This window comes from Gymnoscopelus microlampas, assembly GCF_963454915.1.
Source record: "Gymnoscopelus microlampas genome assembly, chromosome: 22".
NCBI lineage: Eukaryota > Metazoa > Chordata > Actinopteri > Myctophiformes > Myctophidae > Gymnoscopelus > Gymnoscopelus microlampas.
The window spans coordinates 27,229,584-27,256,372 of record NC_139959.1 but is presented as its reverse complement, the minus strand read 5'-3'; the positions used below and the strand labels follow the sequence as shown (position 1 = coordinate 27,256,372).

Sequence of the window (26,789 nt, the reverse complement as noted above, 5' to 3'; positions counted from 1 at the left end):
CCTGTCTTCATGTACAACCCACGACCGAGGTTTCACCGAAGCATTATACTGTACACACGGACACGCATGCATGCACACAGGCACACTCTCTCTCTCTCTCTCTCTCTCTCTCTCTCGCACACACACACACACACACGTGCATACTCTGGATAACAACACAAACGCAGACGTGTCTATGTCCATGGTACACATGCATGCGCATATACTGCACTTAGACTTACACATGTGCTCAGTCATGGATTATTCAAAGGCTCGGACGCATACGCACAGACACTGGAATGCACATATAAGCATAAGAACACACACACACACACACACCTAATGTACTGTAATCAGTGGTTTTCAAAGTGGGGCCGGGGACCCCCATGGGTCATTTAGGGGGTTTCAGGGGGTCCCCGGCAAAATTAGTTAATATAGCATTAAAATCAGTTTAACCACTTTAACCCCTATACGTTGGCCATTTGAAAACAGCCGATCTACAATCTCACAACACGTCGTGATGTGACGTGTTGTGAGGAAAATGTGGAATATCTTTGAAACATTTCAACAACACAAATCTTGTATGGGGGGTCCCTGACAAAATATGTTCAGATGGGGGGTCTGTGATCAAAATACATATCAATTCGGGGGTCCTTGACATGAAAATGTTTGAGAACCACTGCTGTAGATACTCTGAAACTTAACCCATTCGCCTTCCCCGCCTGACTTCCTGTAGCGTTTCTCTGAAATGGCTTCCATGTGGCACCGGGCGCTGATGTGTCGGTGTAAGCCCGGCCGTCCATCTGGTCTTTCAACGCAAGCCCCTTAGCCCTGCTTCAGAAAAGCCCATAGAAAAAGCTGCCCGTGGATCTCTCCACACCCCCCGTCCCCTCTCCCTGTGCACAGCGACCCCACTGCTTTCCCCTGTCCGAAAAGTTTATTTAGCTTCAAGCCTGTCTTGTTTGTGTATTTCCTTAACGGGGCGAGCGCTCCTCTCATTAGTGGCCATGCTTGACTGGGTGCTGACGATAGCACCCGCGGGGTGTCTTGGCGAAGTGGGAGGGGGCGAGTGGGGGAGGGGTGATGCTTCGGTCAAGGAGGTTGGAGGCACTGTGTGAATGGCCTCCCTATACTGTCAGATTCATGGACAGATTTACACACACACACACACACACACACACACACACACACACACACACACACACACACACACACCTGAGGCCCTCCAACGGCCTCCTGCGGTGGCCCCAGAGGATGAAGTGAATGAAGCCTGGAGGTATGTGGATTGTTACACGGTGAGGTGGGGGGGCAGTTTAGAGTGCTGACGGAGAACTCTACATGGATTATTATGAAACGTCGGGAGAGTCGGGGAGGATAGAATTGGGAGTGTGAGACTGAGGTGGGAATACGCTACACAGCATTCACTCTTTCAGCGGTTCCAGGTCTGATACGAGCCATATTTCTCTCCTCGAGCCGCTTGTCACTGCCTAATATCGAGCACCTGCAGGTACAACACTGTCTGAGAGTCCCTGCTCTAAACTGGCCTCAGTTTTTCAGTCTCTGTTTCTTTCTCTCCGTCTCTGTCTCTCCGTCTCTCTCTCCATAAGACACACAGGCATCTCTGTCTCATTTAGTCAGCTAACAGTGGATGATGCAGGCCAGGCCTATTGCTCCTGGGTGGACGACGACGTGCGTCTCAGGTCTATTTGTGCACGTCTTAATTCCCCCAGTGAGCCTTCCCGTTGTCTGGCTACAGCTTTTAACACTGTCCTGCCATGGGGCTTTAGTGGAGTATTTCATTACACAGGTCTCTCTCTCTCTCTCTCTCTCTCGCTCTCTCTCACTCTATGTCTCTCTGTCATTCCCTTGCTCCTCCTTTCCCTCCACACTAATGGGCTCTTATGCACAGCAGCCATATTGGAGAGAAATTGGGCCTCTTCTTATTTCCTTCACAGGTGTTATCAATGATTCTAATGAAGGCTCTGTTCCATTTAGTGTAGCACACTGGTGATTACTTTTTTTATTTCAAGGACCCCCATGACTCATGATTGACTGATTTGGTTCCATTTGTACGCTCTCAAAGTTACAGGGGCCATTTGGAACCCAATGACCCCACTTTGAGACCCACTGGTGTAGCAGAGTGTTTCCAGTGAGCCAACATGCACAATATCAGCATATCAGCGTGTACACATTAATTATCCATCCGTCATCCAACCACATTAATTATATTATCCTATTTATAGATCCCCACCGACCGCATGTCAAATAATTATCATTTCCCTGACGTTAGTTTTCTTAGTTGCGAAATCACAGAAATGCATTATTTAACGAATGATTAGTACGTCCCTCCTAATCATTTTTTTCTCCTCGTTTTCTTCCTTTTTCCGTGCAGCGCTTACCTACGGAGGCCACTCTTAACTGTACTGTAGGCAATGGGATTCTATACTCACCGCTGTCACGATCACTGATGTAGTGACTGTACCACATATCCATGGTAACAGCAAGCCCTCCGTATGCCATCACTTTCTCACATCGCAACTTTTCATAAGACATATCCAGCACTTGACTCGTCGTCGGCAGGGTTAACAACTCAACTAAATCACTCCCACACCAAACTTTTATTCCTCCCTTCTTTTTTTTATTTTGTTTTAAATCCTCCGTTAAGTTTCTCTCTCTGCCTTTGCGTCCAGTGTCACTGTGTTGTTGTTTTGAAGTGGAAGGACCGACCCCTTGCCGGCAACGTACGTGCAGTAGGCGGCTAATTTGTGCCTGATGGAAAATGACGTAATATTAAAATACTACAAACGCACGCACGCCGAGAATTTGTGCTTTTTAAGCACAATTTGGGTCAACTTGATTGACCCAAATCCACCCAAACTGTGGTTATCCGCGGCCAAAGCTGCGAACTGCACATCTCTAGAACACTTTATTAATTAGCAACATTGGTAAAACCTGTGAAGGAAGTAAGGGGCCCAATTTCTTTCCAATATGGCCTCTGTGCATAGAGCCTATTGAGACTGTCAGTCAGTCAGTCAGTCAGTCACTCACTCACACCCCTGCTTATTTTACTGCCCTTTTCCGATCAGTCACTCCATCATTCCTGATTCATCTCTGGCCTTAATCTCACCCAACAGCAACACCCAACTGCTGGCTGTTGCAGCTTAGTTTTGGCCACCGTCGGCCTCCCTTATCTAGACACAGCTCATTTGGCTAGTGGTATGGCTGCTGAGTTCAGCCTGTGGCTGGCTGCTGTGCTGCACACACAGTCTCTCCTTCATTCCCTCCCTTGGTGCCTGGCTGCTGTCTTGGCTGACCAGCAGATTCGTCACATTGGGGGTCAGTGGGTCACCCCAATAACGTGGAGATACTGTGAACACTTCTCAAATAGATCAAAAAGAAAGTTAGCGAGGTGCAATAAGAAAACAAATGTAGCTTAATTTATCTATCCTACAATTTAACTACAATTTACCCATAACAGTTCATTTTGATCTCAGACTTTACTGTCAAATGCACTGCATGACCAGGTTGGATGGGCCAAAATAACGAACTTATTGCCCAGACAGTGACCCTGAGGTCAGTGCTCGAGATGGCCATTTCTGCTTGCCAAAACGGTATCTAGGCTGTTCTCCCTTATATAATCCCAATAAAATCAAGTGAAAGTGGTGTTTCGAAATGGCACCGCCACGCCATATGATATGAACCATGTGTGTCCTAACAATGATGGTTTGTATCTGCGCACCACATAGGAGCAGATATAGATAGATAGCCATAAACGTGTGGTCTAGAGCACGTTGCTGGTATTCGTTCAGACAGACTTGGTGTCGTTACAGTAATGACACAGCAGGGTCCAAGGCCTGCACTGTGCTGTTTAGCTAGCCTTTTGACTGCCACCATCCACCGAGCGCCTCGGGGAGATACAATAAAAACATCCATCACACCGCTGGCTGCCAGCCAGCGAGAGAGGCAGAAACTGCATGACCACATGTCTGAATGCACCACCGGGAGTTTCTGCAGGCTTGTATCTCCTCCCCTGTTGTCTTTCACATTGCATCTCTTTCTTCGCCTTTTGACACACGTAGCCTTTTAGTCCGCCTGGGTACTGTTGCATCACGTCCATCTGCTTTAAGTCACAATGAGCGGGCTGAGCTTAACCCTGACGCAGAGGGGGTCTGATGGTGCGCTCCCCTCTCGCTGACCCCTCCGCTGACTTCCCTCTCTACTGCAGCCTCCGGGGTCCCTCTAATTGTCCCAATTATTGTGTTAAGTCGTCAGCTTTGTGCAGACTCTCCGTGGCCTTTGTGACCATCCACCATCCTGGTCTCTGTCTTTCCTACCTCCCATGCTTCACCAGAAGCCTTGAGGAAACCATTATTGTTGTCAGGTGAACCATTAGGCATAAACGGGTCACAAAAACAGTCCCGACGGTATGGCTAATTGCACCGCTGAAGTGCTGCAGACCAGGAGTTCCACAATGGGTCTTTGAGGAGCGGCCAGGGCGTTTGTCGCCCTCGCTCTACCTTCTCCTCTGATCCCGTACCTGATCCTCCCGCGGCGACAGATGGAGCTTTACTTTGGGGCCATTGGGAGGAAGGCGACAAGGGAAAAACCCACAGAAACCGGAGTAGCCACGAGTCACGACGCACAGGGCAAGGTGGTGTCGGACACCCGCGGCCCGGCCGGGGCGGTGATGAGTTAGGACAGTTTGAATTAAAGCATGGCTGTACCCAGCGAGAGTGGAGGAAGCTCTGAGCCTTGGTTTCAACAGAAACAATAACAGCCTTTTGGGGATGATGTGAATAGCAGGTAAGAAGGGGAGGAAGGATGATGTGCAACCGCGACAAAGTATGTGTCGACCAGACGGCTCATCTGCAGCCGCCCGGCCCTGTCTCTCTGTCTGGGCTCGGGTCAGACAGACCCAGGCCAGGGTAACATACGGTACAGTTCCCCCATGCTGGGCCGGGACGTCTCGCTGTCTGCCGATCCTGAGTCCTGGACAGGCCAATGCCTATAGGTTGTTTGTTTGAGGGGAGGACTGTGGCAGTCTGATGATGGCTGATTGTTTCAGTGCAAAGCATGAAAAAAAATATTTGGGATAGAATTGGTTTCCCTGGAAAACACATCAATGGCGAACACTGTCATATGAAATGAGGAAGTGGAAATGCTATCCTCTGCCCTCCGCGTCCCTCTGGCTGAGAACCAGGCCAGTAAAAGAGGTAGAGGAAAAGTATAGTGTGTGTGCATGCATGTGTTAGACACACACACACACACACACACACACACACACACACACACACACACACACACACACACACACACACACACACACACACACACACACACACACACACACACACACACACTGCTCTGTGCATGGTGGGCCTAACCTCTCTCTGTCAGAGGCCCTTTATCCTAAGACGCATGCCTTCTGCCAATAAATGGATGTCTCTGACAGATAGCGCCAGACTGCCAATAGCCAACTGTTTCTCTGTCTTTTCCTATTACTCTGTGCTGCTTTTTTTCTCACACGTTTTTCATTCGATATACTTCAAGGGATGTGATACACTTTCACTTTGCAATAAAATGTAGCAGCACTGGTGGACGCCGAGGTGGCGCAGTGTTAAAGTACATACCCACCACCATGGGGGTGACTCCAGTTTGGTCAGGCACTCCAACAAACACAATAGGCTCCATGCACAGCAGCCATATTGGGAATGAATTGGACCCCTTCCTTACTTCCTTCACAGGTGTTACCAATAATACTAATTAAGGCTCCGTTCCATTTAGTGTAGCACAGTGGTTGTCTTATTTTCAAGGACCCCCATAACTCTGAGAGTGTACAAATGGAACCAGAGTTACACACCCAGCATAAGGGGCCATTTGGGAACCAAAATGGAGTGTTTCTAGTGAGCCAACATGCACAATATCAGCACCCTGACCAGAATGGAACAGAGCCTTCATTAGTATCATTGGTAACACCTGCGAAGGAAGTAAGAAGAGGCCCAATTTCTTTCCAATATGGCTGCTGTGCATAGAGCCTATTGGCCATGTTCGATCTCTGTCACTGACTGCACAAGAGACTCCTGCCAGTTGGTCGGGGTGCCTGCCTGTTCAGCAGTGAGCAGTACTTGGAGAGATAGCGTTTTCATCCGCATGCGATACGTCCTCACGGTGAAAGGAAGTGGCTGGTGACTCCATGTGTACTGTGTATTTGAGGAGATGTGGTTGTCTACACTAGAAACTGTTTTCTTAATCCTGCGCCCACCTACTCCCGCTGGATTTCTGACCATTACCGCCCGCTTCCACTATGGTTTCAACCCGTTCCGCCCACAGTATATTTTTGACAGGCCACTCCAGCAAGCAGCCTGCTTGCGCAATGTTTTCACTGAGACCTAAATAGGGGGGGGGGGAACTGGACTCCATGGACCGTTAAAGCACCATGGACAGAGACACCGTAGGCTGGGCTAACTGCTTATTAGCTATTAATAAAGGGAAGCATGCTGTACCCCTCGTACGGGTAATAACATTTCAAAGTTATGTTCTCTTCTGCGTGACTGTCAATTGCCTCATCAAATGACAGCCCATACTGCCCAGTCAGAAATGTAACTGTGCTCTTTTGATACCTCAGTAAAATGATATAGTGTGCATATCGAAAGACAAGAGATGAGAAAACATCAATGTGCATCTTCTTTTATTTTCCGATTATTTGACAAGGTTTTCATCATAGTGATTATTCATAAGCTTGTCCACTCACCTCTCAATGACTTTAATGCATCAAACATTTGCCACCCAGTGCCCAGAACGTGACACATCTGACCTATCCTTAGTTATTATTTCTTTTTTCTTTTTCGGCTGTCCAGTAACTCACAGCAATGTAACCACTTTAACCCTATATTACTAACCAGGGTCTCCCAGGGGTCTACACTTCTCTTTGCCAAAAATAGGCCATCTACAAGCTCATACAGTAGATTGGCTATCTTCACCAATGTTTGCCTGTTTCCGCCAATGTGCACCTATTATGACATACATAGAATAGAGTCACAAGGGTACAAGTGTTTTAAAAAAATGCCTGTGGGGATCCCAATCTCAAGTAATCCAAATTATTCGGCTTCGCGCCGTGTTGTGAGCTTGTAGATCTGCTATTTTCACTACTTCTTGAACGCTGTTTTTATTTATTTATAGAAATTATTTTATTTCATTTATGAAATACTTTTGAAAAATGTTGGAATTGTTTTTAATTGATTGAACGTTTTTTGTAAAAAAAAATTAAATCCTCCTCCGTATATATATAACTATATATTTATGTAGGAAACGAAAAAAAGGAGGGTATTTACTCACAACCCATAAAAATTGGTCCACGACCCAAACATGGGTTTGGGAAACAGTGCTCTTAGCTACTAGCCTTATCAGACCAACAGCAGGGGTTATCAGTGACAGGAACTAAATACATATTATTGGCATAACAACAAAATTAGGGAGGGAAAAAAATGAAAGGCATAAAAAACTGTTTATTAACAAAACAAACACTTCTGCAAGATGCTACAGTACATTGACACACATACGTCTTATCACAAAGATTAGCCCAATATGGTGGTGTGTGATAAATACAGACAGTATCTCACCAGTATTCTGTTCCCTTCTGTTTGTGTGTGACGCAGGGGGCCACCATAAAGCGAGACGAGCAGACGGGCGCCATCTTTGTTGCCAGGATCATGAGGGGAGGTGCAGCAGACAGAAGTGGTCAGTTCTCTTAAGACGTTTCTTTCTCTCTTTCATGCAACATTATTTTATAGCCAAGGTTTGTTTTTAATCACCAACTTGTTTGTGTCATATATAGGTCTGATTCATGTAGGAGACGAACTGAGGGAGGTCAATGGGATTCCTGTGGATGACAAGAAGCCAGAGGAAATTATCCGTATTTTGGTAGGCTTGGGGGGTGTGTGTGTGTGTGTGTGTGTGTGTGTGTGTGTGTGCATGTTGTGTGCCTCTACATGCTGTACGAGTGCTGCTTCCTTCTTCAGAGCGGCAGTCCTGTTTATGATGGCAGAGCTCCCTCCAAAGTCATCCAGGGCTCTTAAGACTTTATCCCTGTGCTGAAAACCCATCATTGGGCCTCCACAACGAGACTTCCCGGCCTTCAGACCACATGCAGAGAGCCACGCGGTCCCCCTGGACGAGCTAGACGCTGTGTAGTCCCTCCAAGCGAGCTCCGCCGCAGGCCTCAGAATGAGCTCCGTCATAGGCCTCGGCTCTGCCAGCGGGACCAGACTAGAGAGAGAGAGAGAGAGAGAGAGAGAGAGAGAGAGATGGCGAGAGGAAGCCACTGGAGTGCTGGAGGCCTTTTAAAATGCTGTGGCTTCAGGAGCAGATGAAAGCTCTCAAACCACCCCCCACCCCCCGCACTCTCTCTCTCCGCGCCAAGACAAGTCATCCAATCCTAATAACCCTGTTCCATTGTTGAAAAATCAAACAGCACTTCACATTAAGAGGCTCTCATTGGATTAGGTGCTTTGTGAATTATTTGCAGACTGAGCGGTCTGACGTGCCGTTTTCTTTCCCTCTCCCATCTGCTGCAAACCCCCCACCCTCCCCGCTATCTATCTTTCTCCAATATCGCAGGCCCAGTCGCAAGGGGCCATTACCTTCAAAGTTGTCCCGGGCATCAAGGACGAGGCGCCATGCAAGGAGCCCAAGGTAGGTTGTGTGCTGGCTTGGTCGTTATGTTGATTGGGTTACACTGATGGACGTTAGTAGTACGTGGACAACATGAGAGCTGATGAGATGCCAAGCATTCTTCCTGCAACTCCCATCTGCAGGAGCTGATCTGTGCACGCGCTAGGGGAGATGAGGGGGAAACTGATAGCTGTAATATATTAATGTGAGGGATACACTGTACAGTAACCTCACCCTTGTGTACAACGTTTTGAAACTGGATGCAGAACATATTTGGGATGGTGTGTGTTACTGTGTGCGATCGAGCGTATATACTCGCCCCCCAGTGTTCAGTAAGTCACAGCGATGCTGTGTGGGCGTTTCACCGCTTAACCTCCGCTATCATTTCATCATTCTCACCCACTGCAGTGCTGATGTATCGTTTCTCACACACATCTATCAAACGGCAGCCGGGTGGGGGGTGGAGGGGTCGTGTTCACTCTCAAGGTTTAAGCTCGGGGGGTCAAAGCGTTAGCTGGGAAGCCATTACTCACACGCTTCCCTTGTAGATGTGGGCGGACAGGAAGAGGTGGGCCACTTATCTCTTTTGTCGGTGTTTAATGACTTTAAAGGTGCTCATTTTAAGGAAGCTGTCTGAGAAATGGTGCACTCTGTGCCAAAAGCCTATCCCCCGAACTAGTCAACGTTCTTTACGCCAGGTAGCGGAGACAGAGGGACAACACACGAGTAAACGGAGGGGAAAACTAAAAATGCAAAAGTAAAAGTTGAGATGAGAAAGTGAGTTGCAGCGAGACAAACGGTAGGCGTCGTTATGTATGATGTATGATTGTATTCAGCCGGGGGTGTAGGGGCTGTAGCCAGTGTGGCTGTTCTCCACTCTGACCCAAACTAAACGTCCCTGTCTGAAACATCCTTTCACTACATGGCGCGTACCTCTCCCTAAATCAACGAGACAGAAAAAACTAATGTAATCTCTCTTTTTTTCGTTTTCGTTAGTTTCTGTCCCTCCCTCCCACCTTTCTACACACACACACACACACACACACACACACACACACACACACACACACACACACACACACACACACACACACACACACTTTCCTTCTCCTTTCTCTTTCTCTTCTCTTTCCACATGTACAGAGGTGTCTAAGGAGTGATAACTCACGGTGACGGTACTTTATTTGGACAGAGGACACGGTGAGGTGCTTTAGGTTGCAGCTAGCTGGCCGCAGCGGGAAAACACGTCAAAGAATTTTCCCCTCTCAGGTCCGACCTCCTTTGTGTTGATGAGGTGTGTCCCTCCCCCTCTGCCAAAATGAATTAAACCATCTCAGGAACAAAAAAATCCCTCTGTCTTCTTCTTTTTTTTTTTTTGGTTTGTTCCCTGGTAGAGGACGATTGCTGATGTTAATTTAACCGGTGAATCGGTGTAAGTCACCGTGCAGAACAGAGCGCAGGAGTTTCAATCGGAGCTCTTGACTCAAGAGTAGTTAAGTGTCGCCGCGCTTGGTAGGGGCTGACAGTCCGCCCCCCATCCCACCCTATGTACAAGTGTTGATGGAACAGCCCGGAGAGACTAAATTTGGGAGTGGCTGCAGGTTCTATTCCTGATTGCAATGACCTTTCCTGGCCAATCACAGTAAGCGACAGTGAAGTGCTGCCCGTGTTACCGCGATGATCTCCCCACAGGCCTCACCTTCATGTCAACGCGCCGAAGCAAACGGAAACTTGTGACGAAGCGGCGTTCCCCCTCCCATCTAAAACTCGTCCCCATCTGTCTCCGTCCTTTCTTGTGCTTCCAGATGTTTGTGAAGGCGCTCTTTGACTACGACCCGAAGGAGGACAAAGCCATCCCGTGTAAAGAGGCCGGACTGCCCTTTAAGAAGGGCTCTATTCTTCAGATCATGAGCCAGGATGACGCAACCTGGTGGCAGGCCAAACATGAGGGGGACAACAACCCTCGTGCGGGCCTCATCCCCTCCAAGCAGTTCCAGGAGAGGTAAGACAGACGGACACACACACACACACACACACACACACACACACACACACACACACACACACACACACACACACACACACACACACACACACACACACACACACACACACACACACACACAGAGAAGGGCCTGTCCTCTCTCTGCCATCTCCTTTTAACAAGCCCTGCCCTGCTATTTTGACTGTCACTGAGATAGAATGCATTTTTTTATCCGCATACCCCCACCCCCTCGTGCTTGCCTCACGCTGCCAAAATACTTTGGATTTCCGCGCATGTCTGGCCCAAAATGAGTAATGACAGAAAATGATAGCGCTGGTACCGGTCCACCTTGGACGGTGAGCGGGTGGAAAATCGCACATCAGTGGCGCGCTCAGGACGGCCGCTGATGTGCAACACAGAGCTCGGGGGCCTGGGGCAGTTTCTTGGCACTGTCCGACGGCACCCGAGAAAAAAAAAAGAAAATATAGAGAGAGACTGAAGGCAGAAAAAACAATTTAACCCTCAGATTGAGCCCCCGCAATTTTGTCAATGGCATGCATTGTGTTTTCAATTTTCCTCCTGCATCACCAGTGCTCTCTCTTTCTATTTTTTTTTAAATTACATTTTTCCCCTCTTGCCCTTCTTACCTGAAAAAATGACATGGACAGCAGCCATCGAAGAACGTATTCTCTCTATCCTAGCAGAACGTGTTTATTATTCCCCGTTCGGTCATAAAAGCTGATGGTTTTATTGTGCCTCCCTCTCTCTCTCTGTCTGTCTGTCTGTGTTGTCTCTCTCTCTCTCTCTCTCTCTCTCTCTCCAGGAGATTCGCCCTGCGACAGCCCGCTGCACCGCTCCAAATCCACAGGGCCTCCAAAAGAAGATCATGTAAGCATACATCATCTGGTCTGACGGAGGCCCGACAAATCAATGCTTCACTGCAAACATCAACATGACAATGGTATCGCTATTAGCAACGCAACAGGTGGCTGTGCTTAGGACCGTCTATGCTAGCGAGAGTGTGAAAGGGAAAGAAAAACAGGACAAAAAGAGAGAGGGGAAGAAGGAAGAGAGAGAGTGTGTGTGGGGGAGAGGCCTTCCCCACATATAGGGAAATGAGAAAGAAAACGTGTGAAAGAGATGAGTGGGAATGAGATAGAGTGAGATAAGAATTAAGGAGAGAGGACAAGACTTAGAGAGACCAGTCACCTGTGTGTGTGTGTGTGTGTGTGTGTGTGTGTGTGTGTGTGTGTGTGTGTGTCCATTCGATTGATTCTGCTCTCACCTCTTATCTACAGTATGCATACTGTACATGAGAGCGCTACAACAGCCTCCCACCAGTGCAACGGCACTGGTTTGCACTGGTTTACACCCTCTTTCACATTCAGTGTGTGCTCCCTATCTCTCACTCTCGCTCTGTCTCACAGACCGTTTCCTACCCTCCTCTCCAATCCCTTTCTATGCACTGATGTGGTCAGCAAGCGGCGGTATTGAGGAGGAGGATAGAGGCAGGGGAAGGGGCTTCCCCCTGAAGACCCCCCTCCTATCCAGCCAACTCACCAGCCAACCCACCCACCCCAACATCAGCCTCACCTCCCTGCGTCCGGGGTGTGTGTGTGTGTGTGTGTGCGTGTGTGCGCGCGCGTGTGTGTGTGTGTGTGTGCATGCGTGTGTGTGTCGATGTATTGCCGTCTTGCGGAGCCTCTGGGAGACCAACTGCGGATTAATGATCTGATAGCAGGCCCGAGGACGTGATAGGCGCTTGGCGTCATAAATTACCGCCCGCTCTGCTTTGCACATTAACGTGTTTTACTGCGTGTGAACATGTGGGGCTTTGCAGTGCAGTGCGGTGCAGTGCAGTACACCCTGGCCGGCCCAGAGGTATGCAAGCCTCCGGGGCAGCTAAGCGAGGTGGGAGGAGGACAGAGTAGCAGGGGGGGAAAACGGAGAGAGAGAGAGATTTCTTGTCGAGACAGAACCTGGATGTAGGCGAGAGTAGATGCAGAGATGAAAGGTACGGGAGAGAGGAGATGGGGTGAGTTTAGCTGATGGAGGTACATGAGTTTTTACTGCTTTTACCAGATGCTTCCGGGGATGTACTTAAATGCGCTGGCGTAACACCCAAGTGGAGAGATGTGAGTTTATGACTGCATCAATCCCAGGAGTATGAGTTTGTCCTAGACAGGACGTAACATCTCCCCATAACGCCATATCCACCATATCCAGGGTGACTTTTTTTATAGGTGACAATGCATCCCCAGGGATGTCAGCAGTCTCCTAATTAGGCATGGCTTAAAACCCATAAACATAGCAAGTCATAAACTGTGCTAACACAGTTATTAACGGCTACGTCATCACCCACCTCTCCAGAAGTGTTTATAATGCAAGTTAGCCGTTATGTGCCCCCACACCAAGACACACAAACATATACACACATACCAAACGAGACTCTGCTCAGCTGGACCAAACATGACTCTGCTCAGCTGCTGAGGTGTTTATTCCTGTCCCAATACCCCCTGCCCACCCCCCCGCCGGCCCTTTGCCTTTTCATCAGCTACAAGCTTTTCCATAGAACACTTACACGAGTCCTGTCAACACTCTTTTACTTCCTCCCTTCCTTTTCGTCTCTTACTTCCATCTCTCTGCAGCATGTCAATCACCTGCGGCTGACATGTATCCAGCCGCATGTTCAGTCCTAATGGAAGCAGACAGGTCCCTGTTCTGTAGTGTAGAGTTGTTTCCCCTCCTACATAGTTGTACCTCTCTGGATTTCACCAAATGCACGCAGAGAGCCCCGAGCAGCAGATACATACATACAGTACATTATGTTTGGCTCAGGCCTGGCCTGGTAGTCACACGGTGGCCATTTTGGAAGAAAACCCAGTATACTGTATATTTGCCCCATTTGTCGATGAAGTCCCCCTGCTCTGAGTTGGCCCCCACGTGCGTGTGACTAATGAAACGCGACCCTCTGGATATTCAGCGTTGAAATAACAACGTGAATCTTAGTGCTGACCACCCCTAAACTTAGCATTAGGTTCTTTAACCTCAAATTCAGACCTCAAGCGAATTATGGATGTTGTAATTTCCTGGTTATGTTCAACCACATACTGCCATGTATGACTCAGGACGGACAAAAATAGCCCGCTGAAAGGTTCTAGGGAGTAGGGAGACAGTGCTGTACTGTTCTCTCTCTAGTTCTTTGGAATGGCCGGTTCCTCTCACGACTACTCGGACATGTAGGCCGCACTCTCTGCTCAGAAGGCAGGTGTAAGATGTAGTAGCATCCGTACGAGCCCCGTACCTGACAACATAACTCTCCCTTCTAGATCCAGCACTGCTTTCTCCCCAAAGTGATATGCATGTGTGCTCCATAAATATTAGGGGGTGTGTATGATGTGCACATGTGAAGTAGTAGGAAGGGCCTTGACACAGCCCCACTCAGGACCCGATGAGCATCCAGCCAATTATAACAGTCCATCATGTGATCATGCATGGACACACGCACAGGCACGCACGCACGCAGTTCACTTTAATTTCCCGAAAGACGACTCGAAAAGACACAAAGCTGATTTAAGATCGAGTCCAAGAAGTGAGTGGAGGGAGGGAATGTAAAAAGGGAGTGAAAGTCGAGAAGAATTGAGCTAATAGAACAGTGAAGCAATTGAGGATGGAGGGAGCCAGGAAGGAAAGGAGACACTGAAAGAAAAGGAGAGCACCTAAGGGTCACATTCAGTAGCAAATGTGACCCAGCGGAGCTGCAGTGGCCGGGTCAGAGAGATGTAAAGGGGGTGGTGGTGAAGACGTGGATGGATGGATGGATGGATGGAGAGAGAGAGGGCCTGCTTGGCTGCAGCCCTAGGGCCATAAACTATAGCCTAATTGAAGGATACCGAAGAGACCTTGCTGTTACTGAAGAGAGGACAGAGGGAGGGAGTGGTCCCTTTCCCCCCCTTTCTCTGCCGTTCCAACGCAGGAGCTCTCTGTCGGCTGGAACAATATTGATCTTGGCAAGGGCCGGCGGCCAGCAATCGCTTAGCCGCGTTCATTTACGGCCAACGTTTACGGCATATAAATAACGGCCTCCCTCGCTTTTCACTCTCTCACATTCCTTGGGTTATGGAACCGATGTTTAAAGCCCCCTATTTGATAATGAGCTGCGGTGCAGTGAGTCGACTATTGCGTTCACTGTAGTTACGATATCAAAGTCTCAGTCCGCCTCTTCGTGGTCTCAGTCCCCCCCCACCCCCCCACCTTTCCCTTGCATCCCATATCTGGCTTTCCTCCAGTCTGCCTCGTCTCGCCCTCCCCTCCCCTTCGTTCCCCGAACATCCTGACAGCTCTCTGGGCCGCCTGACATGCAAACCCTCTTCGCTGTCCAATTGTTTGGCTTTGCACACTGTCTGCCAAACACGTGGACACACTTATTGCTCACCTTGGGGTCCTCCACCATCTCTTCATTCTCTCCTCAGATGCTCACTCCCCCTTACCCGTCATCTTTCTCTCTCTCTCTCTCTCTCTTTCCAGCAACAGGCCGAAACGGCTATAATCGGTGCCCACGATTGGTCTTAAGTGGCCCTGAACTCGGCCCTGCGTTCAATTTAATCTGTCCATTTCACTTCTCAATGGTGATGGTTTAGGACACAAAATGGACCTAGGGAACAATATGTTCTGTCAAGATGTTTACGGGTTAAGCCCAGATAACCCCCATGCAGACCACCCTTAAAGCGTTTCAGATTTACTTATTTTTTCTTAACCCAGACATAAGAATACCCTTCTGCCAGTTACATCGTAAACATTGCAGAAGCGCTGAGTGTTGTTAATCGTCATACATAAACTTCAGGATGGCTCATTGAAACATTTTGCAATATAAAACCCTCATCACGTAAAGACAGGCTGCCTTCTAATGCAGACCAGCTCTGTCTCTCTCTCTCTCTCTCTCTCTCTCTCTCTCTCTCTCTCTCTCTCTCTCTCTGTATCTCTCTCTCTGTCTCTCTCTCTCTCCTTCGCCTCTTCAACCAGAGTCTAAATAATCAGCTCTCCTGCCAAGGCCAAAAAGATCTCATTTCGTGTCATCTGGAAAATTCCACCAGTCTCATCCCGGCAATAAAAATGAGACATAGAAAGAGTAGGGCTCCAGTTTGTTCAAGAGGAAGGCCATCTGTACGTTGGCTGGCAGCGGAGGTGACATCAGCTCATAACTCAGGCCCATTCACGAGGTGTTGACGAGGGGTCATCCCACAGTCCGTTAGCCGCCGTAAGCAGATAGCTGATTATGCTAGCAGCTATACGCAGTGGCAGTATGCCGCTGTACTGTTGAATGATGGACTGAGCTAGCCAGGACTAATCCACAAAAAGATCCAGAGAGCGTGTGAAGAAAGGAAGATGTCTGCAGTTTTAAGACGTGCTTAGCCAATGGAGAGTTGGGCCCCGACCTTGCATGTCCGTCAGTTAGGAGAGCCAGCGGCAGCGTTTGTGGTGATGACAGCGGGGACGATAATGAGGTTGGTTGGTTTTGACGAACGGCCTCCACATGTGCAGCAGTAGCATCATTGTCTGCCCTGTGGCCTGGACCTTGTCAACTACGGGTGTCCCTAACCACAGAGACACCAGATATTACACCCAGCATACAGTATACCTGCATTCTTTCTACCATCCATCCGTCCAACTCGGCCATCTGCATTATTTCTATCTTCTATTCCTCCACCACCTAACCATGGCATCTGGGCGACTTGCGATATATCCCTCACTGTGTGTCCTTTTCCATAGGGGAGTCAGCCATAAGACACACAGTGACTGGGCTGACTGGCTGATAATACAGTAACCAGGCTGACGTCCAGTAAGTGGGTTGACTGGCTAGTGTACCGGCTGACTTCATGCTGAGTAGCAATATGAAGCTGCATATAGCCACAATGTGGGCAGCTACAGCTCCACTCCTCGCTAAATAACAGACTTGTCTCTCTCTGTCACAGTAGATCTGATCATTGAGGTATGGCGGCTGTACTCAGCCGGCTTTGACTGCTCTCAGATCAGAATGTAACGTGACTGAATCAGGCAAAATGTCAGGCTTCGGTTAAATAAAGGCCAATGTTACAGTATGTTTCCACCACGGCAGCATTCTCGGATATAGTGTTTCGCCTGCCGATTTATATTCTGCGGCGTTATCGCATGCCGTTTTTATTAGGCGAGGAATGTTACTGAACAATGTTACAAGACCATTAGGCTACTTGAACTGTTCCTGTATGCAGATAGGCACCAGATGAAAGTCGTACACACTGTAATAAGGGCAGCACTTTGAAAGATTGCAGATATCTCTCACGCACATTTTCTCTGTCCTCTCATGTTTCAAGTATCCCTATATCTTCTCCTGTTCTTTTCCACGCTCCCTTTACCTCCATTTATTTCTCGCTTTCTCTCTTTGTCTTGATCTCTCTCTCTCTGTCTCTGTCTGTCTCTCTCTCTCTAAGGCTCCCCTCTCCTGTGCTTCATTCCGACCCTACCAATGATTCTCAGGGTCGGCGTTCAGAAGCTGGTTTTACTTAAGATGTCACATTACAATGGGCGGAGGCAGCATCATGGGGAACATTGCTGTGAACACACATTAACATGTGAAACAAGATGTCAGATAAAATGCAGGGGTTTCACATTACACTGCCTGCTAAAATAAAATAAAATGAAATAAAAAATGTAACAATGCCAAGCTTAGGCCTGTATAGCTTCTGGTATGAAATCGCCTTGGAGGTAAAAGGCCCTCTGGTTCCTGATCACTCCTGACTGCTGTTATGGCTAGCCATTACCTTCTGCCGTGATGCAACATCTTCCCGAGCTAAGGTGCGCTCTGGGAAATGAACGTGGTGCTGTAAGGTGAGCCCCAGGCTCTGGTAAATGGCATTCTGTATGTTTTGATTTAACCCTGTTTGGCGCAATTGGGAACACGTGAAGGGGAGGAAGCGTCTTTAAGTGCCTCCAAATGTTCATTGCGTATCCCTCTCCCTGTGTGCGTCTTGCACACACACACCATCTTTTTGCTATCACGTAGGATATATATATAAATCTCTATTTTGACCTTCAGCCGGTGGCTAAATGTTTTCTGGTTGGGTTTTTGTTGAAATGGAATTGTTAAAAGAATACAAAATTAATTGAGAGCTATGTAGTAGTGCAATTATTCTAACTTCTTATTTACCAGCTTCACAGTGAAATATGAAGCATGTTAAATAGTCGCTGAATTAACACATAATAACCCCAGAGCAATGTTTGCAATAATAGGTGGCCTGTTGGAGGCCAATAGATCTAAAATATTTTTCTCTATGAAGTGACCACGGATGCACCCCAGCCATGCACCACAGGCTGTATCGCTCTAGGTAACTGTACAGAGGGTTTTTTTCTATCCAAATAGAAACTATAGAATAATAATATAGTGGTTCTCTGTAGGAACAAGATGAAAATATTAATAATATACCTGTAATGATAGAAGTACACTGCAAAATCCTATGTGTTGATTTAACTCTGGGAATGTTAAAGGGTCCATTCCTTAGGATTTTGTGGTGTGCGATAGTGACATTAGCAATCAACAGTACATGGCAGTGAAACTGAGTATTTTTCACAAAACAAATTGCAAAAGTGGGGGAAGGGAACATTCCCCATTGCAATTGTTTGTAAGAGAAATGACTCAGTTCCATATATCCAATGTTGTTTCTACAGTATATAGTATGCTACTAACTGAGGCCTAACATTCTCTAGTCTAGACTGTCTAGGCTGCAAGAACTCCAGATTTTAACTCATGTGTTCTGTCATTTGTTTGTTCTTTGTTTTTCTGCTCTTCTAAGACGATGTGCTGGTTGAAGTTGGTAGGTGTCTTTTCCTGTCTTTCTCTCACCGCTCAACGTGTCTCTTTTAATCCGACATTGTCTCTAATGCCAACTCATTTTTTCATTCCTCACCTCGCTTGCACTCACAGCTGTGGATATTGAAGGTATACCGCTCTCTGCAACATGCAAAACAATAAAAACCCATTTCCGATCGGTTCCCTTTCACTGTTGTACTTCATACTGAGGTGGACACACCTCCTTACCTCCATCTCACCTCTGTACCCCTGCTCTCCTGTTTTCGTTTGGCTCATCTCCTCGCCGTCAAACCAAAACGTATATTGTTCAAGGGGAACATCAGGCGTCACTGTCAATTTCTCCCGCTAGCGCTGCGGAGACAGCGCCAGAGACGGAGACTGTTGTCCAGCTCTTCATCTTTCATCGGCTAACTCATCACACTCATTAGATCAGACATCATTTAATCCCAGCAGGGGGATGGATGCTCCATCCCCTTCACACGCACAGCCTCCCCGTACCCTTAGCTCCAACCATCGAGCTCATCCATGCCCTAACCTTCTAGGCTCGCAAGCACATTCCATGAGCTTTGATTCTAGACAAAGACGCCTAACTAGCCACCGACGTGTCACCAACGATTAACGGTAACGCGCAAGTTAACAAAACGTACTTGATGTCTTTTTGGGTTCCCTGTACATGTCTGTGTGTGTTGGTTTGGTTTTCTACTCGTCCTGTTGCCTTGTACTGTTGTGCTCTTAACCATTACAGATGGGTGGCTTTCTATTGCTAATGTCTGACTGCTCTTTATAACATAATGTGCCTCTTTCTTGGCCTTTCTCTTTCTTTCTCTCTCTCTTCCCGTCACCAGAGGATGCCGACTATAATAGTGGACTCCACCTAGGTGAGACGCTGTCTTCTTCTATCCTGTGTGTCCTCTGCCCCTGCCGTAGCTGTGTGGTAGATACGTGAAGCAGTGAGGGAAGTGGTTGAGATTGTGCCATTATTTCCGTCTTTGTGGCTCCTTTCTCGTTTTCCTTTGATAACCAGTCTGTGTGTCGTGCTGTGTGTCATCACAGAGATATTACATCATACCTTATTATGAACAACATTCATAAACTTGGCATATCTTTATGTGTTTTTTCCCCAATGCTGCAACTTGTTGAACTCGGCCTCCCATGTCGGGACACAGGGAGTAGTTGCGCGGCGGTACGCTTGCCGCTAGCTTACACTCTGCTATTTCTGTTCCCTCACTGACAGTATGAGTGCATTGGCTGTGTCTGTCATGGATTTACAGCATGTAGTACTTATCCTGCCTCTGCTGTGGGTCTACACAGACATCTCTGTGAACAGTTCTGGATGGGGTTTGGGTTTAGAGGGACGCCTTGTTTTCCACGCTTTGTTCTGGAGGTCCAGCAATGGCCCCGGTACCGTTGATGTGGTCCCGGGTTCGGTCTTAATGGCAATTACCAGGCCCCGCTCCGCTTCTATGGCCTGCTCCACGGCGCTGGTTCCAATTCCCTGTTTTGCGCAGAGAATGTTCCTCATCATGTTTTTATTACCACTGTCATTTTACTGACAAATCATAAGGTACAGTCCTCTCTGTAGGACCACAGGCCGTCCTGGCTGGCTCACACACACACAAATCCCTCTTTCTGTCCATCTCTCTCTCTGCCTCTCTCTCTCTCTCTCTCTCTCCCTTTCTGTTCCTTGGTGTTGAGGTCAGGATGCGGACTGGTCCACCCCCCCCCACCCCTGCTAAAACCAGATTTCACAGCAGATCCAGTGCAGGCGTGAGTTTATAAATACAGACTTTGAGCCATGTCTGCCAAGCTCAATCAGTGCTTTGTCATCCTATAGGGGTGACCACTGCAAAACACTGGCCCAATTTTTCCTTTCCTCCTCCCCCCCCCCCCACCCCTCTCTCTTGCTCTCCGACCGTGTTTGCCCTCACTGTCCCTCACTGTCACGCTGCCCTCTGCATGAGGTCACCGACCTCAAGCCTCGGCACTAGAGTCGCAACTCAAACAACCAGCAGCACTCTTCCAACAGAGAGAAAGCTGCCTTTTCCTTTTTTGTTGCCTTGTTTTCTCGTCTCCCGGCAGTCCGAACAACGTTTAACTGAAATGGGAGAACGGCGGGTGGAGGTGGTGGAAGACAAAAAATCTTAAATTATAATAATAACATTTTCGCTATGAGCGTAGTCGCCGCATGGCTTTTCAGTCTGTTGTATGTGGTTGTATGATTTAGAGTTGGCCTGGCCCTAATAGTTTGAAATCCTAGAATGTACAGATGCTTTTTCAATGCCGCTGAGGTTGCTTAGGGAACTAGAGGGGAACAGTGGGAGGTTGGGGGACAGTTGTCTTTTTTAGTCTTTAGTTTGTTTTCCTTCCATACCTCTGTCAGTGATGCAACGTCTGCGACTCGCGTTGCCAAGAGCCGACTTTTGAGTTTCTACTCGGGGGCGAGTGCATTCCTGCGCCCCAGAGATGCAGCTCGGTCTTAGAGCCAGGTCTTCTGACTGGAGAACGGAGTCCAGCTCGGGAGGAAGAGTGTGTCCCGAGATGCCTTCCCCGACAGCCCCCTTTTTTTTAAGACAGCAGTGCTCGGGAGACCTCTGTCTCAGTCCAGAGAATTAAAGAGATCATTAAGTCGCACTGACACCCAAGGCCCATTCCTTCTCTGGAAGAAACACTAAGACATGTTTTCCCTGCAATCCGTCAACGCAATTTAGCTACAGTCCTAGGAAGAGAAACTCGACACTTGGCCTCGCGATTTGGATGCGTAGGCATGGTGACATCTCACATTGCTATCATAATCCCCGAAGATCCTGGAAGAGAGGAAAAAAATAACGCACACACACATACACACACCAAACATCCGGAAGGAAAGATGGATGGAAGAATGGGTGGATGCATGGAGGGAAAGCAAGAGAGGTGGCTGTGAGAGCTGGGAAAAGTGGGCTGGGAAAACCATCAGCCTCTCGCAATCCAATTAAGGCCCGGTTGTGGAAAAATGGAGACGTGTTATAAACTGAAATAAAAAACGCTCCATTTCCAAAACGAGTTTATTTCATCTGTCTGCAGGTTCACTAGCTGTGGATGTGCAGGAGCCAAAACATAGGGGCACAGCGTAAGCCCTGGATTACTGGGTTTTTCCCTCGGTCTGGGTCCAAGTGCTGATGAACCTTACTGTGTAGAATTGAAACAATACACGCTTTAATGGACTTCCAATATAAGGATGCCAACAGAGCAGCAGGTATACACAGCAGCTTAACAGGTGTTCTTTTACCGGTCTCAGTAGCTGAGAGACATTCCGGAATAGTCTTTGTTCTTTGTGTTTTTTGTTGTGCATATTCTCCAGTTGAACAACAGCATATAGGCTCAGTGCATCTAGTGCTTGTAGCCCTCCACCCCTGCCCTCCCACCTGCGCTACCGGCCGCAAGCACTGCAGTGGAGGCTGGTGCGGAGAAAGGCCCTGGGGTGTGTTTTCTCTTATTTTCACTGAGGCATCGCGCATCGAGCTACATTTGGAGACGAGACATTCCTGAATCCAGAGAGCTGTGGGATACGACAGAGGGGGAAAAACAAATAGTGCTTGATACAAAACGGACCTATCGCAGCCAAAAGGGCTCGAGCAGCCATTCCACTGTATAAGCGTGTAACACTTGGGTCGGGTACCACTTTCCACATGCACAGAGCTGGGGCCATGGAAACTACTCCCAGAATGTGTTCTCCCCACCCCCCAACACACCCTAATGAGTTCACCGTTATGCGTACATATTTCAAACGTCATGGCTAAGAAGTATTTTTTCTCTTGCTTTCAATTTTGTTTGTTTTCTGTTTATCTGTTTCTTTCCTTAAAGGCCATTTAGCCAACTCATCTAACATCCAACATCATGTCCCCTCAGTGAAACTCCATTAAAAGACCACCACTTTTCATTAAAAAGGGAAGGATACTGAAGGACACCGCACTCTGCCGTTGTCACAGATGGTCCGTTCTGTTCCCCGGAGCCGCATCTTGAACTGTCAGCACAGTTCAAGACAGTTCTGTGGCCATGAATCGGGCCAAGGTACGTGCGCACTCGTCGCGGTTTTGTCCGGAAGCTGCCGTTTGTTGTGGGGGTTTTAGTTGTCGATACAGGGAGGTCTCTCAGGGACAGCCCCGGAAGCCACTTTACTACCCATAATCCTTTTCGCAGATGCCTGTTAGCAACTAGACTACATGGAGGGACCCTGGAGATGGGAGCATTTGAAGGACACATGACTTTCTGTGTGTGTTTCTGGACAGGTCCACTACTTTTCATATGTTCCCATCTCATCACCTCATCTCCTCTCCTCTCCTCTCGCTTTTGAACCTCTCTGAACCTTGTGGGAGTCTGGCACGTGGGGATTGGGAACAAAGGCTTTTCCGGATGAGTTTTACAATATCGTTTGTTGGCCCACAGCGACTCACGGCTCAACTGCTGTCTTTAATGTGGATCTCAGAGATCCAGTCGCAGTCAGCCTCTGTCGCTTTCTTTTATCACGAAGAAACCCATAACCAGCAAAACGCTACAATACAGGAAGTAAGGGTTATTTATTGATTGAGACATGCTTATTTGAACAGATGAATGGGATTTGGTGAAAGTTTTTTTGTAGTGCAGTGATACTTTCTCCTTCTGCTGATGTTGTAATGATGGCTCACAAGTGGAACCTGTCAGCCGTCCCACGCAGCCTCCTACCATGTGCCATATGTACCATCCCAGCCTGAAAAAGAATCACACACGCATGCATGCCATGCACTACACATACGGGTACACACACGGTATTGTAATGGGCATACATAATGAGCCCAAGAGAACCGGTAATGCTTCCCACATTCAGCACCCGAAAACGGGGCTAAGTGTTGCAGCGTTAAACCACAGCGCACACCGTGCAACGTTGGGGCCCTGAGAGCATAATGCTCACTTAATCTCCAGCTGCCAAGGCCGGCTCGCTTAATTCCAGAGATGCCGTCTCCATTAGTTCTGAAGACGGAGAGAGAGAGGGGGAGGGGGAGGGTGTCCCGCTGGGGCAGCCCAAGATGGTACTGGAGCTGTCAGCAGAAGTCTCCTGTCGTTAGAGCAACCGCACCTCAGACGGAGGGGTGCACTGCACACGGGGGGGGGCACAACAGGTGGTTTTGTTATGGGCCTCTTTACCTCTGCGCTTTACCACAAAAACCTCCCCCTCTCTCTCTCTCTCTCTCTCTCTCACTCACTCTCTCCATTTCCCACCCCAAAGATGGAGGTTTGATTGGGAGGGAAAATGGCAGTCATTTTTTATTCTCTTCTCCCTGTCATCTCACCGAGCGCCTACGCTCGGCGTCTGGAAGACATGACCCCTTCTCTGCATTGTTCTCAGGCATCTCCGCTTTCAGACGCCCAGTCGGCAGATGCGTGTCTTGAATCTGTGTATTTTCTCAAGAGGCATCTGTTATATTTTATGTACGTTTGTGTTTTGTTTTTTTCCTTTTTTTTTTGTCACATTTCTTGCATCATTTCTTTTACAGGCGTGGTAGTAGCGTTTCGCAGGATGTGAGTCCAAGAGGAGGGCAGTTAGAAATTCACAGTTTGTGGAGGCCTCCGGGTGCTTTCTTTGCACACATGCTGAATTTCCTACGTGGCTGTAAGATATTATCACACTGGAAAATGGGCAGGAGCATTAGCAAATTGCAGGCGAATGTGTGTGTTTGTGTGAGTGAGTGTGTTTGTGCATATGTACGTATGTATGTACGGTATGTATGCATGTAGGCATGCATGTGTGTAGTGACAGCTTGTGTATTTTGTACTGCACTGTGTTTGATATACAGTACCCTTGATCTTTTTTTCCATGTCTCTTACTTGTACAAGTATGTTCAACGTTGTGTGTGTGTGTGTGTGTGTGTGTGTGTGTGTGTGTGTGTGTGTGTGTGTGTGTGTGTGTGTGTGTGTGTGTGTGTGTGTGTGTGTGTGTGTGTGTGTGTGTGCACGCGTGTGTGTGTTTGTTTGTGTTTGTGTTTCAGTATGTGTGTGAGAGACTACAAATAGAGTTATGTGCGTGTTTGTATATTCAGTGGCAATGGTGGCAATTACCCAGTCACGGTGCAGTGCACAACATTAGAGGGTACGTGTGTGTGTCCGACCTCAGCAAGGAAACTTCTAACTTCAGGTCCCAAAGTACACAACACCCCTCCACACTATGACACCTCAGAAGCCATGCCACTGGCCGGCTCCCTGGCGAGGGACACTCTCAAATTAGAACTGTGGTCAATAAACCTGATTTGACCTGTCACGCTGTTAGCTAGAGGTATTAGCATTCGAGGTCCCTGCACCACATGCATATCTAGCGTTCCTTTTCCACCAGCAGCTCTCGTGCCAGGCTAGATATATCGGAAAACCTGGTCTCTCAGGCAAGGCTGTGCACACATGCTGCTGTTCCAGCATAGCTGAGGCTTTCATGACAAGCACACGCGCACGCACACGCACACGCACACACACACACACACACACACACACACACACACACACACACACACACACACGCACACAAACCGTTAGAATGAAGTCTGTTTCATTCCTTAATTCTGGATCGAATTAATTTCCATCCCCCTGGTCTAATTCACCCTCCCAGTAATGGAGATGAGGTGATGGTGTGATGGTGGGGGGGTTTATGATGAAGACAGGTTTGGGGGGGTGGTGCTGGTGGGGGGTGGACTCTGCTCACTGTTCCATGAGGATTTGATTTATTTACTCATGGGCAGAGAGAAGAGGAGGAGAACTCTCAACGCAACGTTATTTGGATGGAGCTGTCCACACGGGTTTAAGTGATTATGAAGGGCTCCGGATTACCGCGGCCCCTGTCAGCCGGGGGAACGACGATTTGTATTGACTGGCCCGCGGCTGAGCGGTGTAATGAAACGCCGTGCACCTGCCTCCCCCCAAGGAAAACAACACATCCCCCCCCCCACAAGGACAGAGCCAATGAAACTCTGGCACCTCACGCTCTAAGACCGCTCCGAAAATCGAATGGAACAACCCGCACCCTGATGGCTAATAGCTAACGCCGTTATAGCGCTTCGTATAATTTGATGAATGGCAGTTGAACCCATGCCGTTGGTTGAAGTTTCTACTCGCACAGGCTTTGTGGGGAGTATTAATCCTGAATGTGAAAACATTGAAATTATACCCAAATTAGTTTTTTCAAATGATGTCAACCTTTGATGGCATTGATTACAGCGTGTGGTGTATTTCTGTGCCATTCCGGGAGGGCAGCTTGCAGCCAAGCGTGTATGTTTTCCACTGTGTGGCAGAGGGTAATACTCCCTGGGTGGGGGCTAGGCCGGAGCAGGGGGGAGGGGGCGAGGGTGCTGAATGAGTAGATTCACCGCAGCAGAAATGGCACAGACAACCTAAGCCACAACTTACCCACAATGGAACAAAGTCTGCCCTAAATGTTCAATGTAACACAATATCCAGCGCTTGGGCACGTGTGTGCTTGTGTATTATGGGTAAGGGGAGGACACACGCATGCTGGCCTGACCATTGCACACAGAGAAAATAATACACACACACACACACACACACACACACACACACACACACACACACACGCACACACAGAGACACCCACATGTTCAGTACATGCATATATGTTATTATTCTCTCCACCGATGACTTACAGTGTGTTTCATTTGTGACTCAGCATACTTAAGGTCCATATTACTGCATCCATTTATGAAGTGACTGCTTGGAAAAGAACGGGCTGAAAAGAACGCACATCTGCATGGCCCCAGTAGTTTGAATGTTGTGGAACATATTAAGAGACCGTGGGGGTCGGGGTGTCTCACTCCATAATTTCCATGCTGACTTAATCTTGTTTGGACATCTTGCATCATATTCCTGAGTTTGTTGATCACCATTAAAAGGAGAAATGGAAAGCAGCAATGCGTAGACCGAAGATGAGCTGTGGCCCTGTTACAGACGTTGTATATTGGATGTATTCTGTGTTTTGGAGATTTGCTGCATTTAGCCAGCATCTGTCGCGAATATGAAACGGTGCTCTTCAAAAATTAGGGCTAAATTTCTCATTTTGATGCCGCTGTAGATCATCAGATCCAGCCACACTCCACCAGATCGGCATGCCAGGAGGCCTTTGTGACGGTGTTCCGAGGACACGACACCGCACGATAAACCAATCAGATGTGACAGCTGTCGTAAAAGCAAGCCTCGTCACCGAGCGAGCATTACCCCGCGGCCAGCCAAAGCACATAATCGTGTTCTAAAGCAGCCACACACACAGCCACACACATAAATGCTTCGCCACTGTCTAAAAAAGCA

The 26,789-nt window shown here is 48.1% G+C and overlaps 1 protein-coding gene across 2 annotated transcripts in view; it reads left to right on the top strand.

Annotated features, from left to right (window-relative positions):
- Positions 1-26,789, top strand: part of mpp7a (MAGUK p55 scaffold protein 7a) — a 155,436-nt gene that overhangs the window by 103,510 nt on the left and 25,137 nt on the right. For both annotated transcript variants that reach the window (XM_084048569.1, XM_084048570.1), the window contains 5 exons: positions 7,635-7,716; positions 7,814-7,899; positions 8,596-8,670; positions 10,455-10,651; positions 11,457-11,521. In XM_084048569.1, coding sequence (XP_083904695.1) covers positions 7,635-7,716; positions 7,814-7,899; positions 8,596-8,670; positions 10,455-10,651; positions 11,457-11,521 — 505 coding nt within the window. The remainder of the gene's footprint in view (positions 1-7,634; positions 7,717-7,813; positions 7,900-8,595; positions 8,671-10,454; positions 10,652-11,456; positions 11,522-26,789) is intronic.